The 15,220-nt window shown below is 35.1% G+C and overlaps 1 protein-coding gene across 1 annotated transcript; it reads right to left on the bottom strand.

Moving 5' to 3' along the window:
• Nucleotides 1–11,873: 11,873 nt before the first annotated feature.
• On the bottom strand, nucleotides 11,874–14,807 carry LOC127802466 (transcription factor bHLH57-like). Its single transcript, XM_052338300.1, has 4 exons — nucleotides 14,174–14,807; nucleotides 13,156–13,845; nucleotides 12,654–12,998; nucleotides 11,874–12,482 (listed from the first exon to the last, which is right to left on the bottom strand). Exons 1-4 carry the CDS (start codon nucleotides 14,207–14,209, stop codon nucleotides 12,387–12,389), a joined length of 1,167 nt encoding a protein of 388 aa, XP_052194260.1. The 5' UTR covers nucleotides 14,210–14,807; the 3' UTR covers nucleotides 11,874–12,386.
• Between the last annotated feature and the right edge of the window lie 413 nt (nucleotides 14,808–15,220).

Here is a 15,220-nt window from a genome sequence, read left to right as displayed (position 1 = left end):
CAGAAGAGGTTAAAGTATGTAGAAACAGCCAAACATGCTTAGAATTGCTATAAACTGACTAGATTATAAATTTTATCCAAAGATTAATTGGTGACAATTAATGCTGCTTATAATTTGACTTCATGCGTTAGTTTGGGGTCTTCTTCTTTTGGCCCATAATTTTGAGGTTTCGTTAATCTTGTAGGTTGTATTAAATTTTTGGAGTCGTATTACCTTATTTTGGTGACAAAACGTCGACAAATCAGATGTATATGTGGTCATGCGATTTACAATATAGATAAGAGCCAATTAATTGCAATTCTGCTTGCCTCAATTCAAACTGATGTTGCGCATTCCAAAACTAAACTGAGGTACTTTCTACGACCTTTAATGTTCTCTTGCTAACTTTAGTTACGCATAGTTTTCAATTACTGTAACATAGGTTTGCCTTTACACAGGGAGGTCTGATTATTGTGACTTCAACCATAGTAGAAATCTTTGTTCTGTAGCGGTATTTGTAATCGCAAAAGTAAAGGAAAAATTATGGGTGATTCGATATATTAATATCTAGACATGATCTTTAAGTTCTGTATTTATGTTATATATATATATATATAAACTGTGTCTAAAAATTATAAGCAATTTTTACTCCAACCGTGTACGTTCTCCCATTACATTCACATCACATTATTCTAAATCATCTACTCTAAACAATCTATTCTTTCTGCATCTCTTTACTAAGCATCAACAGGCGATTTGAATAAATAACCAACTATAGTACTTGGGTTAAGTTGGCTACTTGTCCTGCATCTCCTACTTAAACCAAGTGTCTTAAATATACTCAAAACAAAGAGCCTCAATTACTAGAAGAAGACCACTTTTACAAGAAAAGATTTAGTGAATACCTTCTGTTTGTTTGTGCTTATGTTATTTCTATCTTTCCATTTCTAAAATTCTGCATTTGCTCATGTAGGTGAGTTAGCAAATTCATCGAGTTATGAACACATGATTTAAGTTTTAAAACATGTCATCGAGTTTTAACTATCAAATTCAGTTATAATGAGTTCTATTTTTTTTCATTTTATTTTATATTTACATAAAATATTTAGATAAAACAATCAACCACTAAAAAATATGACTATATTTTGTCTGTGTAGGTGTGATTCCTCATCACATTAGTAATATTTTATTATTGTTTACCAAAATTTGTAGGGAAGTGATTTTATATTTTGATGTAAAATGTTTTTGCTTGAAAAATAGTTTACTTTATTTTTTTTTCCATCCAAATACCGGAAATAAGTAAGTCTTTTACTAATTACTATAAGGGTGGTTGGTACAATTTAAACAAATTTAAAGCACAGTCCCTAGAATTTATTCATAATTATTTTATGCCATCATTAGATGTTACCTTGGCCCATTATACAACAAAAATCCTAAGCTTTAATCTTACTAGATAAAGGTCTCTTAACTATTTCTCTTTACAATCATTTTTTTGTTTGTAAGTTTAGTATAATTTTAGTATTTGTAAATATTATGGGTTTTGCCACATTTAGTTTAGTTGGATTGAGTGTGAAGTTGGGTGAGGTTAGGTTGGCATGAATTTGATCAGTAAGACTAGTAGGGTGTTTAGCTGAATATTTCCAACCTTATTTGCTCAAATGCCTACAGGGCCCATGAGAATGATATTCAAGTAGTAGGAATGTAATGTTTGAGGGTCTCCCCTCTTAGGTTTTCCTTCATCATTATTAAAGTAAAGTAAAGGAAAAAAAAAGACATGGCGATAGCATTAACTAGGGAGAAGAAAAACCTAGAATTTAGGAAGAGACTGACAAACAATACTTGCTACCTACCAAGTTCAACAATTAGCAAATGCTTAAACTTGTGAATTTTATAAGAAGAAAAGATTCAATATGACTAAAAATTATGATTTTGGGTGATGCCAACCATGATATGATGTTGTCAATGGCATTGGTGGCTACTACTTGCTCTTTTGGTGGGCTTTTTATAATGTTACAAACATAGAGGTGGGGACCCATCTCATTGAATGCATATTTTTTTATTAAGTATTAAATTTTGTATATGGAAAAATCAAGCTATGGCAAAATTACTATTACAATTTAGAGGTTTGCAGATGAGCCTAATTTTTTATAAAGAAAAGTAGTTGAGTCAAAGACTGATTGTTTTTCATTTCGAGGATTCTTAATTTCAGGCTAATTTCAAGAAAAAATTTTATTGTTATAAACTTTGGGGCTACTAATATTGTCACCATTCTTATTTCCCTTGCAATGTTGGTTTGTTTTCAAATCGTTGCATTATTTGGGATTGTATTTGCATCATAAAGGTATGTATCCCGTGAGTGATGGGGATTTTATCACTCCCTCCGGGTGGTGGGAGATCACCCTAATTTATAAGTATAGAATAGTGAATATATATATATATATACATACCCTGTGAGTGATGGGGATTTTATCACTCCCTCCAAGTGGTGGGAGATCACCCTAATTTATAAGTATAGAATAGTGAATATATATATGTACATTGGCATTGTGTATGTACATGCCCCGTGAGTGATAGGGATTTTATCACTCCCTTCGGGTGGTGGGAGATCACCCTAATTTATAGGTATAGAATATTAATGAATATATATATATGTACATTGACATTGTGTATGTACATACCCCATGAGTGATGGGGATTTTATCACTCCCTCCGAGTGGTGGGAGATCACCCTAATTTATGTGTTTATTTGTCCATTATGTTTAGACTATCTAATGGATGTTTAAAAACTTGTACCTTACATTTTTTTATATTTATTTTTAATTAGTGTGATGGATAGGAGTTGGATGCAATTGGATGACAGACTTTGTGACCAATACTTGAATGGAGTTAATGATTTCCTTGAATTCGCGTTCAGAAACCCACGCATAGATGGAAAAATTCGGTGTCCTTATCTGCAATGCAACAATACATATTTTTTTTTGTCAAGATGATGTCTAGTTTCATCTAGTTAGGTATGGGGAAGAGGTATTGGTCGAAGTAGAGATTAGTGATGAGGATGATGACAACAATGATAATGACGATATGCGTCCTATGCTGGAAGAAGCCTTTGGGTTGCCAAGTGTTAATATTGATATGGGTCACGATTCATCTAACGAGAATGAGCCGAACTCGAGTGAAAAATGTTTTTATGAATTATTGCATAATGCCGAACAACCTCTATTTCCAGGATGCACCCATGTGTCGAAGCTTTCATTTCTTGTGAAACTGTTGCATTTGAAATGTTTGAGTGGGCGGAGTAACAATTCATTCAACATGCTACTTGAGATAATAAGATCTACATTTCTAGTGAGTGAAACTGTGGCTTCTTCTTATTATGAAGCTAGGAAATTCATCCGAGCTTTAGGACTCGATTATGAAAAGATAGATGCATGCCCAAATGATTGCATACTTTTTCGAAAAGAATATGCAAATTGTCATGAATGTGTGAAATGTGGTGCTCCTAGGTGGAAGTCAGTGGCAGGAAAAGAAGATGTAACTGGGAAAAAGGTACCTACAAAAACCCTGAGGTATTTTCCATTGACCCCAAGGCTTTAGAGGCTATATATGTCATCCAAAACAGCTTCAGATATGTGATGGCATGAAGATAAACGTGTTAAGGATGGGTTCTTATGTCATCCAGCTGATTCTGAAGCTTGGAAAAAGTTAGATGAGCATTATCCTTCATTTTCAGTTGAACCTCGTAATGTTAGACTTGGATTGGCAAGTGATGGATTTAATCCATTTGGCTCAATGAGCATTGCTCATAGTACATGGCCTGGGATTGTAGTTCCATATAATTTGCCCCCTTGGATGTGCATGAAACAGCCTTATCTCATATTAACCTTACTTATTCCTGGTCCAAAAGCCCCTGGAAACCACATTGATGTTTATTTGCAACCTTTGATTGAAGAATTAAAGGAGTTATTGGAGACCGGTGTTCAAACGTATGATGCCTCAAAGAAACAAAATTTTCAGATGCATGTAGCTATTTTATGGACTATTAATGACTTTCCTGCCTATGCAAATTTGTCTGGATATAGTACCAAGGGAAAGTGGGCGTGTCCTTGTTGCAACAAACACACCGAGTCTCATTGGCTAAGTTATGGGAAAAAATTTTGCTATATGGGCCACCGTCGATTTTTACATAGGAACCATAAATGGCGTAATAATAAAGTTCATTTCAATGGGAAGGTGGAATGTAGGGACCGACCTCCATGACTGTCTGGATATGATGTGTTTGAACAATTATGCATTGTTGAAAAAGGAAAATGGGATAATTCTAATGATACTTGGCTAAAACATTGGAAGAAAAAAAGTATCTTCTTTGAGCTGCCTCATTGGAAAGAACTTTTGTTGCGTCACAATTTAGATGTTATGCACATTGAAAAAAATGTATGTGATAATGTCATTGGAACGATCATGCATATTCAAGGAAAATCGACAGATGGTAAGAAAGCTTGCATGGACTTGAAAGAGATGGGCATTAGAGAGACACTTCACCTACTTGGTGAAGATGATAAAATACCTCTTGCATGTTACATGTTGTCTTCAAAAGAAAAATTGATGTTGTGTGAATTTTTGAAAGAAGTTAAAGTACCAGATGGTTATTCGTCGAATATCTCAAGGTGTGTTAATATCAAGGAGCGTAAAATCTTGTCCTTAAAGAGTCATGATTGCCACATTCTTATGCAACAATTACTCCCTCTTGCTCTATGGGGCCTTCTCCCTAAGGATGTTTTTGGTGCATTGATTGAATTGAGAAACTTTTTTCGAGAGATTTGTTCCAAAGTATTGAGGGTTGAAAGGTTAAATGAACTTGAACTCCAAATTGCTAAAACTCTTTGCAAATTAGAACGAATCTTCCTTCCAACTTTTTTCAACATTATGGAACACTTGCCTATTCATTTACCTAGTGAAGCTAAGATTGCCGGCCCTGTCCAGTATCGTTGGATGTATCCAATTGAAAGGTTTGTACATGTTCTTATTCATACTAGTTTTTTTGGAAAAAAAAAAAAAAGTTTACCCCCTTATTAAGGAGTTTACGAAAAGTTATCAATTTCTTTGACAGGTATTTACGCACATTGAAATCTTATGTCCGTAATAAGAGTCATCCAGAGGGTTCAATTGCAGAAGGATATCTTGTAGAAGAATGCCTAAATTTTTGTTCTAGATACCTAAAAGGATGTGAAACGAAATTCAATCGCGTTGAAAGAAATGCTGACGGAGATGGTGTGAAAACAATTGGTGGATTATCTGTGTTTACTCAAACAGGTCATGCTTTAGGAAAAACGACTCAATGTGAGCTTGGAAGAGAGGAATGGTCCCAAGCTAGATTATATGTCCTTAAAAATTGTGATGAAATCCAATCATTCATAGACTAAGTGATAATTTTGACATATTCTATACCAATTAATTTATAACAATTATTTTTCCATGAAATTTCTCTTACTTCTTTTTGTGTGTAATTTAAAATAGAGAACACAAACAATTGGTGGTCCAATCTCTAGCCCATTCCCATCCCAGAAACGTAGAAAACATTCACAATAGAGAATTTTCAAGTTGGTTTGAGCATCAAGTAAGTATATTAAGATCCAATATGTATCATTTAAATGTTTTGTGGTTAAATGTTCAATGCCATCCATTTTAAATATATTGTTATTTAACTCATTTCCCTTTAAATGGATAGGTGACACAAATGTATAATTCAGAAAATGACAAAGTCAGTAATCATTTGTTATCACTTGCTCGAGGGCTAAATCATAGTGCATTGTCATACAAAGGCTACATTGTTAATGGTTTTCGGTTCCACACCTGAGATCGAGAGAAAGAATTGAAAACTCAAAATAGTGGAGTTTTCATGAGAGGGGAAACTAATAGTTTTGCAACTGCGAGAGATGGTAACCCAACCCTTGGTAATGTGGATTACTATGGCGTGTTAATGAATATTATCGAATTGCAATATCTTGGTGGTTTACGAGTAGTACTATTCAAGTGTGATTGGAGAGATGTATGCAATAAAGGAAGAGGAATCAAGATAGATAATTACGGGTTCACTTCCTTAAATTTTGATAGATCATTGCAGACTAATGAACCATTTATATTTGCTTGCCAAGCTGAACAGGTGTTTTATGTAAGGGAAATGGGGGAACCTAATTGGTATGTTGTTCAACGATCACAACCTCGAAACTTTTATGATATGGATGCTTATGAAGCCACTAGTGATGAACCATTTCAACAAAATGATATATCAAACATTGGCCAATGTTCAACCCAAGATGCGGATCTAAATGACTGTGAGTTTTCATGCCATAGAAGTGACATTCCGCTAGAGATTGCATTTGAAGAAGGGACATCAAGACAACGAAGGAAAAGAATGTATCCTTCGGTTAAGGGAAAGAGAAAGACTAGAGGAAGAAGGAAACAAAAACTAGTTTTAAGTGATGATGATTGATTGTATATGTCTTGCTTGCTTAGTTTTGATATGTTTCTTTTTTTTCCCTCTATTTTTCTAAAGCTTAGTGTATTTCAGTGTTTCCTTTTTCTTTAGTCACTTTCTATATATAAGTCTATGTTGTAGCCAATGGAGGGTATAGCTAAAACCAACGAACAAACTCTCGTCACACCACCTAATTTTGATCCATCTACAAGACAAAGTTGCGCTGGTAAGAAATATTTATCTATGTTTTAATAGTTTGGTTTTCTCATCTGTAAAATGATAAAATAATTATTAGTTTTTATTTATCATATATTTATTGTATAAGATCATCATCATCTAATGCAAGAAAAAGAGGTTGAGGGAAAACAAAGAATAAAATACTAACATCTTTGGCTCCTAGTAAAAAATTGCCATTGGAATTCAATAATTATGGTCAAGCCATTTGATCAAATGCTAATGTGTTTGCAAGTCATATTGGCAAGATTGTTAAAGTATATGAAGATGCACCAATTTCTTGCAAGCGTTGGGAAGATGTTCCACAAGACAATAAGAATAAAATATATTCTTATGTACTGGTAAGATCAATAATTATTCTATATTATACTTATATGATATTGTATTAAATCGTTCTTCATGACTTATAACGTTTCAAACAACTTTTTCTTTTAACTTGTGTAAGGGAAATTTAAATTTGATGAAAACGAAGTAAGAAAAAATTGGATCTTTAGAAAGATGGGAAGGGCTTTTGCAAACCATAGATATAAGTTGAAGGCTGACTATTATGATGCATATGACAATGATGATGATCGAATTAAGTTTGCTCCAACAACAATCGACCAAGGACAATAGAGACAATTTGTTAGTTGGTTAAGCTCACATGAGTTTCAGGTATTCTATACCCTTTACTTTTTTTATGCACAAGTTACTTTAATTATTTAAAACATGATTATTGTATTTGGTCTTACATATAGGTTTCTTATGCTCGTAATAAGTCTAATCGGTCAAAGCAAACAATGACTAAAACTATAGGCATTAGAAGTTTTGCTTGAGTTAGAGCTGAACATGTATAATTTAAATCATTTATACATCTGACTGCACTCTCACCCTGCAATTAAAACACAAAACAAAACACAATAAAAATTTTATATTTTTTTTATTTATTTAGGCGAGAGGTTTATACTCGTCAGTGTACGAGTGCAGTTGTAGTTTAAATTTAAATTTATACTTTCTGGATAAGTCCAGGTCGTCCACTGAGAGATTTATTTATGGCAAAAGAAAAAAAGAATGTCACACACACGCACACGCATTTAGATGGATTGATAACATGATTTTTTATGATTTTTTTTAGATAACAAATACTAAAAAATAAAGCAAGACAGAAGTTGAAATAAATACTGAACGTGAGAATATGAAATTGGAAGGTACTTGAGTTAAGACAATTTCAGTGCCAACCCGTTGATTCTCAAATATTAGCATAAAAGATTAGCAACATTAATTTAATTTCAGATATGAGGATTTGTTATTAAATGCAATTAAAGATAATGATACTTCTAATTTAAGCAATCCCCATACATGATATGCGGGATTCTAATTTAAGAAACTACCATAAATTCAATTACAATTAATACACAAAATAACTAAATTAATCATCCGGGTTTGGGTATGATAGCGTTTCCAGTTCTAGTAACTCTCATGCGTGACATGAAAGCTCTAAGTTAGGCTTACGCTCCAATCCAAACCTAGTGATTTTTCAATAATCAAAACACACTCATATTGAAGTTTAAACCAATGTTACTCATTTAAAGCATATCTTTCTTTGGGAATCATTGGCGTTGGACACTGTCCTTGCCTTAACCCAAGATTAGATTTAGCTACTCATCTCCATTAAATTAATTGACAGGAATTTAAATGACATAATTTAAATATCAGAATTTAAATGACAGGAATTAAAATAGAAGAAACTAACCGGCCATTTAGGCGGTAGATAATTAAAATACAAGAATTAAAATTGCAAGAATTTAAAGGCATAAACTAACCGTCCATTTAGGCGGTGAACAATTAAATGACAAGAATGAAAATTGCAGAAATTTAAAGGCAAAAACTAACCGTCCATTTAGGCAGTGAATAATAAAGTAATAATAAATGACATAAGAATTTAAAAGAAGAAAGGAAGGAAGTAAGATCACAAGAGAAAATACTAAAGAAAATGAGAGAGAACAAAAGCAATTCTCAAAGAGAGAATTCTAAGGAAATAACTAAATTTTGATTCAAGAATAATAATCACACTTACAAATGCAATCAAGTGAGCTATTTATAGGCCACAAGATGCAATACAAACCACACAATTTCAATTATTCAATTAGACATAATTATATCTAATGGGCACTCACACACTTAAAGTTAAATGGATTTTAGCTATAATACACACCTAATATTAAATGGATTTTAGTTAAAATACATACCTAATAAAGCACTCATAAAGTTAAATGGATTTTAGCTATAATATCCACCTAATAGTTAAATGGATTTTAGCTAAAAAAACACACCTAATAAAGCTCTCACATAAAAAATAAAAATAGATTTCTATAAATTGGTTTTTAATCTTCATTAGGATTAAAAATAATCCTTGGGCCTTCTCCAAATAATATTTTCCATGGGTTGCTCAAATTGGGCCTTAATTCTTCATGGGCTTGAATTCTTCATGGGTTTGAATTCTTCATGGACTTTAAATCTTCATGGGCTTGATTTCTTTATGGGTTTGATTTCTTCATGGATTTGAATTCTTCATGGACTTTAAATCTTCATGGGCTTGAATTCTTCATCCCTAAAAAAATAATTTAATATTATTAATAAATTATATATTATATATATATATATTACATATGGCACACATATATATATATTAGATTATATTATATATATATATATATTACATGCATGCATATAATGATGTATATGTATTATATATAATTTTATATATTATTATTATTATTATTAAATTTTACTTTAAAATTTCATTTCATTCATTTTTCAATTTAAACTTGCATATAACCATAATATATATATTAATATCTAATTTAAACCATTTTTAAGATCAAAAGAAGGGTATAATTATAACAAAAATTTTACAAAATTAACCACTAATCAACATGTTTCTCATTAACAATTTTTTTTTTTTTTGTTGATTAACTTGTCTATTTAATACAGGCTGAAATATTATGACACGACCCGTCTGCATGAGAAATGTTCAAGGTGACACACAAGAAAAAAGACGGGTCAATGGTTGATTCCACATCAAAAGAAATAGTGGAAAATTTTATTTTTAACAGTTTATGTTGTTATTGTGATATATATTTTAGTATTATGTTATAACATATCTATTTTATTTATTATCAAATTTCAGGACAAAATTCAATCTTTAGTAACCCAATGAGCTGAGGAAGAACCTTCTCAAGCTATTGATGAAAATGAAATTTTTTCTGAAGTAATGGGAAGAGAAAGACATGGACGTGTTCGTGGGTATGGATTCGGACCAACTCCTTCTTCTGTCCTTGGAAAGATTCCATCTCGTCATGAGCTTGTTACAAAACTAGAACAAATGCGACAATATAATAATGGTTTGAAAAATGAAATGCAACTTTTAAAAGAGAAAAATGAAGTGTTGTCAACAGAATTGGACCAAGTCAAAGAAAGGCAATCAATTTTTGAAGCTTTTATGGAAGATGTTAGGACATGAAAGATTAGAAATAACAATTGACTAGACTTAATTGTTTGATGTCTTTTTTTGATGTAAAGTGCCAGATGTCTTTTTTTGATGACAATGTGATTGTAAATTGCTAGATATCTTTTTTTTATGACAATGTAAATGTAAAGTGCTAGTCAATTATTAATTGACTAGAGTTGTTTTCTAAAGTTTCTTGATGATTAGAATGGTGTTTATTTTGTATATAATGTATTAAATTAATAGGGTTTAAAATATAAAAAAACAAGCAATGGGTTGTGAGAAAATTTTATAAAAATCACTTTTTGTGACGGCCAACAAAAAGTGGTCACTAAAAATGTCTTTTTTTGTGGCAGCCATGACTCTCACTAAAACTATCTGTCAAACACTTTTTATAGTAACTAATATAATGTGGTCACTAAAAAACGCTCATTTTGTGGCAACCAACACTATCACTAAAATCTTACCATTTGTGACAACCAGCAAAGCCGTCACAAAAAATTCATTATCTGTGACAACGGTGACCATCACTGAAGAGTCATTATTTGTGACGGCCATGACCGTCACAAAAAATGACATTAGTGGCAAATGATTGTGGTTGTCACTAAAAATTTTTTTGTGACCGTCACATCCGGCCGCCACTAAATGGTATTTTTAGTGACGGCCAGTCAATAATTGCCACTAATACTACTTGTGACAGACTTTTTAGTGACACCTTGTAACGACCAACTTAGCGGCCACTAAAACTTTTAGTGACGATCTTGGTCTCCACTAAAAATCTTGTTTCTTATAGTGTCACTTAATAATTTCTTTTTGTACTTTACTTAACAACTCGTAATAAATTATAAGCTTATATTAAAATGTTTTTTTATTTTATTTCAAGTTTCTCTCTCACTTATTATAAAAACATTTACATAGTCTTGTGGCCCATTTAGAGGGTCTTTCTTGGTGGGGAAGAAAACGAGTATTCCCTTTTGTGTTGATGTTGAGGTCACAAAGGCAGTGGGACGTCCATTGGGATAAATTTTGTGCCACAGATGAGCTTCTTTGATTTTCAGTTAAGTGGGGAACTCGGTAGTGATCGTCATGGCTATTTAGGTATAAACTCAGGCAGCAGGCTCGATGTGAAGATAGATGAATATTGGGAAGAAGGGCAACAAATTAGCTTATTTTTTCGCCTAGTTAGATACAACAATGGCCCATTCTCTGGTTTGGCGCGGCTTATCCTCATTGCTGATTTGGTTTAATTGAAGTTTAAGTTCTGGATCCTTTGATAAAAATAAATAAATCTTAAACTAGGTCAAACATGATCTGAAAAGAATCAGCAGTATAGGTGGAGTGCAATTTTGTTCACCCCTTTAACGGGGTGATCATCACCCTCACAAAAGTTGTGAGGAAGAAAAATAATGAAACGACGATTTTATTTACCTTTATGCCGTTCTGTTATTTTTTACCCTCATAACTTTTACGAGGATAATGATCACCACATTAAAGGGGATGAACAAAAGGGGATGAACAAAATCGCTCGTGTTGGTGGTGAAGAGGTTAAGGGGGTGAACAAAATCGCTCTCGTGTAGGTGGTGGGGAGGGAGCAGGAACGGGTGCAGCGAATCTCAAGGGTAAAAAGGAGGACAAAATCCGTAGACGTCCTAGTAGTAGTAGTGCAATGATGAAGCATAAAATGGGTCCACTTCAAAGTCAAAATACATGCCAAAAGGGATCAAAATCAATTGGGCGTTTGGGGTCATGAAGACATTTGAAATTGAGACGAGACCCGGATGCAGACACCACACCACACGACACACACCCAGCGCCAAGCCAACATAAATTCATCATCATTCCCGTATATACCCACAACCCCATCCCTCCCTCTCTCTCCCCCCAACAAACGTACACACACACACACATATATACACAAAAATCATATCAACCGTACGTACATCCACGCATCTCTTTCTCTCTCTCTCAACGGTACGTACATCCAGGCATCTCTCTCTCTCTCTCTCTTCTGTCTCTGCTATGCTGCATGCATATGCCCCCACCACCACCAACCGCCCACACTCTGCTGCATCCTTATCCCTTCCCCCTCTGCGCCCAGAGTGGAGCAGAGTTGCGCCCATGAAGACTTAACGTGCACGGGGTGGCGCACTGTCCCCCCCACCCCCACCTCCTTTTTCTATTAACCATTTTTTGTAGCTCTCGTTTTGTTGACTATGATCCCTCGGTATCGGTGATGAAGCTCAACATTCCATGAAGAACTGCCTCTGCTATCCCCTCCGCCGATCCTACCTTACATTCATCTTCCATCTGCACCATGTATAATTAATTTATTTTCATTTCATTATATTATATTATTATAATGATCATGAATACAAGCACCGAAACCTTACTTTCCTTCCAGTTGAATGAGTCAAAATATTGTATGGTTTAATTTGTCAACTCAAGATCTATATCATATCAGAAAAGTGGAGTAATAACCTTGAGACTGAAAGAGTATCGAACCGAAGCTTCCATGGACGTAATGTTGAGATGCAACACCATTAAGCCCAGGTGTTGGAGAGCAAGAATGGCGTGGAGCAGGTGGCCCCGGGGCTCCCTTGGACACTCCATCCTGAGATTGACATGCTTATGGATTACTCTCACTTTCACTTCCACCGACCCCGACTTCCTTTCGACCTGTTTTGTAAATGTTGCGGTTTCGCAGCAGCCAACTGATGATGATTCGGCTTTCCTCATCTTCTTCTTGGCTTGCAGTGATTCAAGCAGCTGCTCCAGTTCCTGCACAAAGTCTATGGCCCCTCCGATTACGGACGCTTGGTCACCCTTCAAACGAAAGAACCCAAAAAGGACTAATCAAATCGGGATTTAAAACTAAGTAAATGATGGTTCATCAATAAATTGAGCTAAGAATGAAGAAAAGATTCGAGCTTTGACCAATTAATTAATAGATCTAGATGGATATATATGTGTATGTCTATACCCTGCGAAGGTAGGAGGAAGGCATGAGGGACCGGAGTGCAGCGAGGTGCTGGTTCATCTGGCGTCTCCGATTGCGTTCCACCGCAATGTGGGTCATCCGCTGCCTCTCCAGCTCTTCTTTGCTCTTCGCCTCTCTCTTTGTCCTTCTCTTTCTGTTCTCCCGGCCGCCGCTCCCCTCCGCCGGCGATATCATCAACCGGGCATCTCTCGCCCCCTCCACCGCCTTGGCTTGCTCTTCCTTGCACACACTGCCGCCGGTGCCATACAAAGTCGAAATTTCTGGGTGCTGTTGCCGCTCCAGTTTGCTTTGGGACTCTACGGAGGGCGAGTGAGAGCAGTTCTTCGACTGTTCCGGTGCCTGAACTTGGCCACCAAAGCTGCAGTACTCCATTACTTCAGATGTGAAGGACTTGTTATGGTGCTGTATACTCAACAATGCCTGAAAGCTAAGCTTGCACAAGGGAAAAAATGGCGGTGATTCCACACTCTCTAACATGTCAAGGAAAGGCATTTTCTCTTCCAAGCTCCCACTGCTCGTCAATGGCGACAAAAATCGTCCTGCTTCCTCTTCTTGTTCATTTCTATCGAAACCCAAGCTATGAGCTTTACCCACAAGTTGGCCATAACTGCTGAATCCAAATGTGGTTTCTTGCTGGAAGCACTCGATATCCAGATGCTCCCCCACAAGGAACTGCAAAAGATCATAAAAGGAATATTGAAAGAGCCACAAAGTAAAGAAAAAGGAAACTGTCACCGGTTAGGTGGTATGTTTCAATCTCATAATGAAGAAAGTGGGAAGGAAACACAAGAATAGAATGTTAACATGAAAAAGCAGCTCAGAAGATGTTTTATTTGCTGGAAACCAACAAACTTTATTTCCATTGAAGGTTAGGCTATATGCTGCAGGCACATAAATACATCTACTGTTGATCTACTATTACAATATGGGAGGAGTAATTAAAGGTAGCCCATTTTTGGATTTTCCAGAGATGAAGGTTTGAGAGAGCCTTTGAACATACACAGGGATCATTGATGGGTCCTTGGAGCCTCTCCATTAATTCAAAGGGCTTATAAACAAGAAAACACTTGTTGCATGTATGTACTAGATGAATTGGTTGACTTGAGGGAGACAGAACAGGGCGCCTTCATTAAAAATTCTTTTTCATGTTCATCATGAGATGTTTCGCCGACATTCCACAGTGATAAATTTAATAAAAGTAAACCCCCACAGTATTGAGGAATGAAGATAAACTTGACCCCATTGTTTATACTGGAGTCGTCTGGGGTATATATATGATAATAATACTACTCCATTGGGTTTGCTGTACCGATCATACAAGGGCAGTAACCTCGATAAATGCTTTAAAGAAAAAAAAAAATTGGAGACAGGGAGGGAAAGAGGGTGGGAAAGCCAGAGAAGATCAAACGCATAAATATAGCTCAGGCGAATCAAACATTAATGAGGCTGGGGGTTGACCAAAGAGGAAAATGATTACTGAAACAGAAGGTGTACTTTTTTCAGTAAAAGAATGTATATTAACTAAGAAGAAGAAGAAGAAGAAGACGACACATTTAAGGGCCTGCCTCAGATTGCTGGGGGTGAAACCCAATATATAACAGTGTAGGAGAGAGAGAGATGTCGGGTTTAGCAGTTTACAAGGTCCCGATGCATTCTCTCTCTCTCTCTCTCTCTCTCTGGTTTAGTAGTTTACAAGGTCCCGATGCACTGTCTCCCTCTCTCATAAATAAAAAAAAAAAAAAAACGTTAGATAAGCGTAGCCCTAGCTACTAGTGCTACACACACACATAAGAAGCTCGTGGCCGGAGTTCATAGCTTCTGCCATGTTTTATCTTCTCTCTGAGGTAAATTTCAATCTAATCTACAATTACGTACGTAAAAGGACGGTGTAAACACTTTTCCATATTTAAGTCAAATACATCTAATTTAAAATATTCAATATAATGCCCCAAGAGGTAAATTAATTGAGAAGGAAAGATGCGGTAGAGTGTTGGTATAATGCCCATAGATTCTGTATTTATGCCTTGATTAAGAGATAATTTATTAG

The sequence above is a fragment of the Diospyros lotus genome, chromosome 5 (genome assembly GCF_014633365.1).
Source record: "Diospyros lotus cultivar Yz01 chromosome 5, ASM1463336v1, whole genome shotgun sequence".
Classification (NCBI taxonomy): Eukaryota; Viridiplantae; Streptophyta; class Magnoliopsida; order Ericales; family Ebenaceae; genus Diospyros; species Diospyros lotus.
The sequence above is the reverse complement of the archived record's forward strand: the minus strand, read 5'-3'. Positions and strand labels throughout refer to the sequence as shown.

Excerpts from the sequence above, each read along its gene's own strand:
- LOC127802466 (XM_052338300.1), bottom strand. The coding sequence starts at position 14,209 with ATGGAGAGGCTCCAAGGACCCATCAATGATCCCTGT. Across the intron at positions 13,846-14,173 it reads GACCCATCAATGATCCCTGT|TTCCTTGTGGGGGAGCATCT; the intron begins GTATGTTCAAAG and ends GATCTTTTGCAG. Across the intron at positions 12,483-12,653 it reads GATACTCTTTCAGTCTCAAG|ATGGAAGATGAATGTAAGGT; the intron begins GTTATTACTCCA and ends TACATGGTGCAG.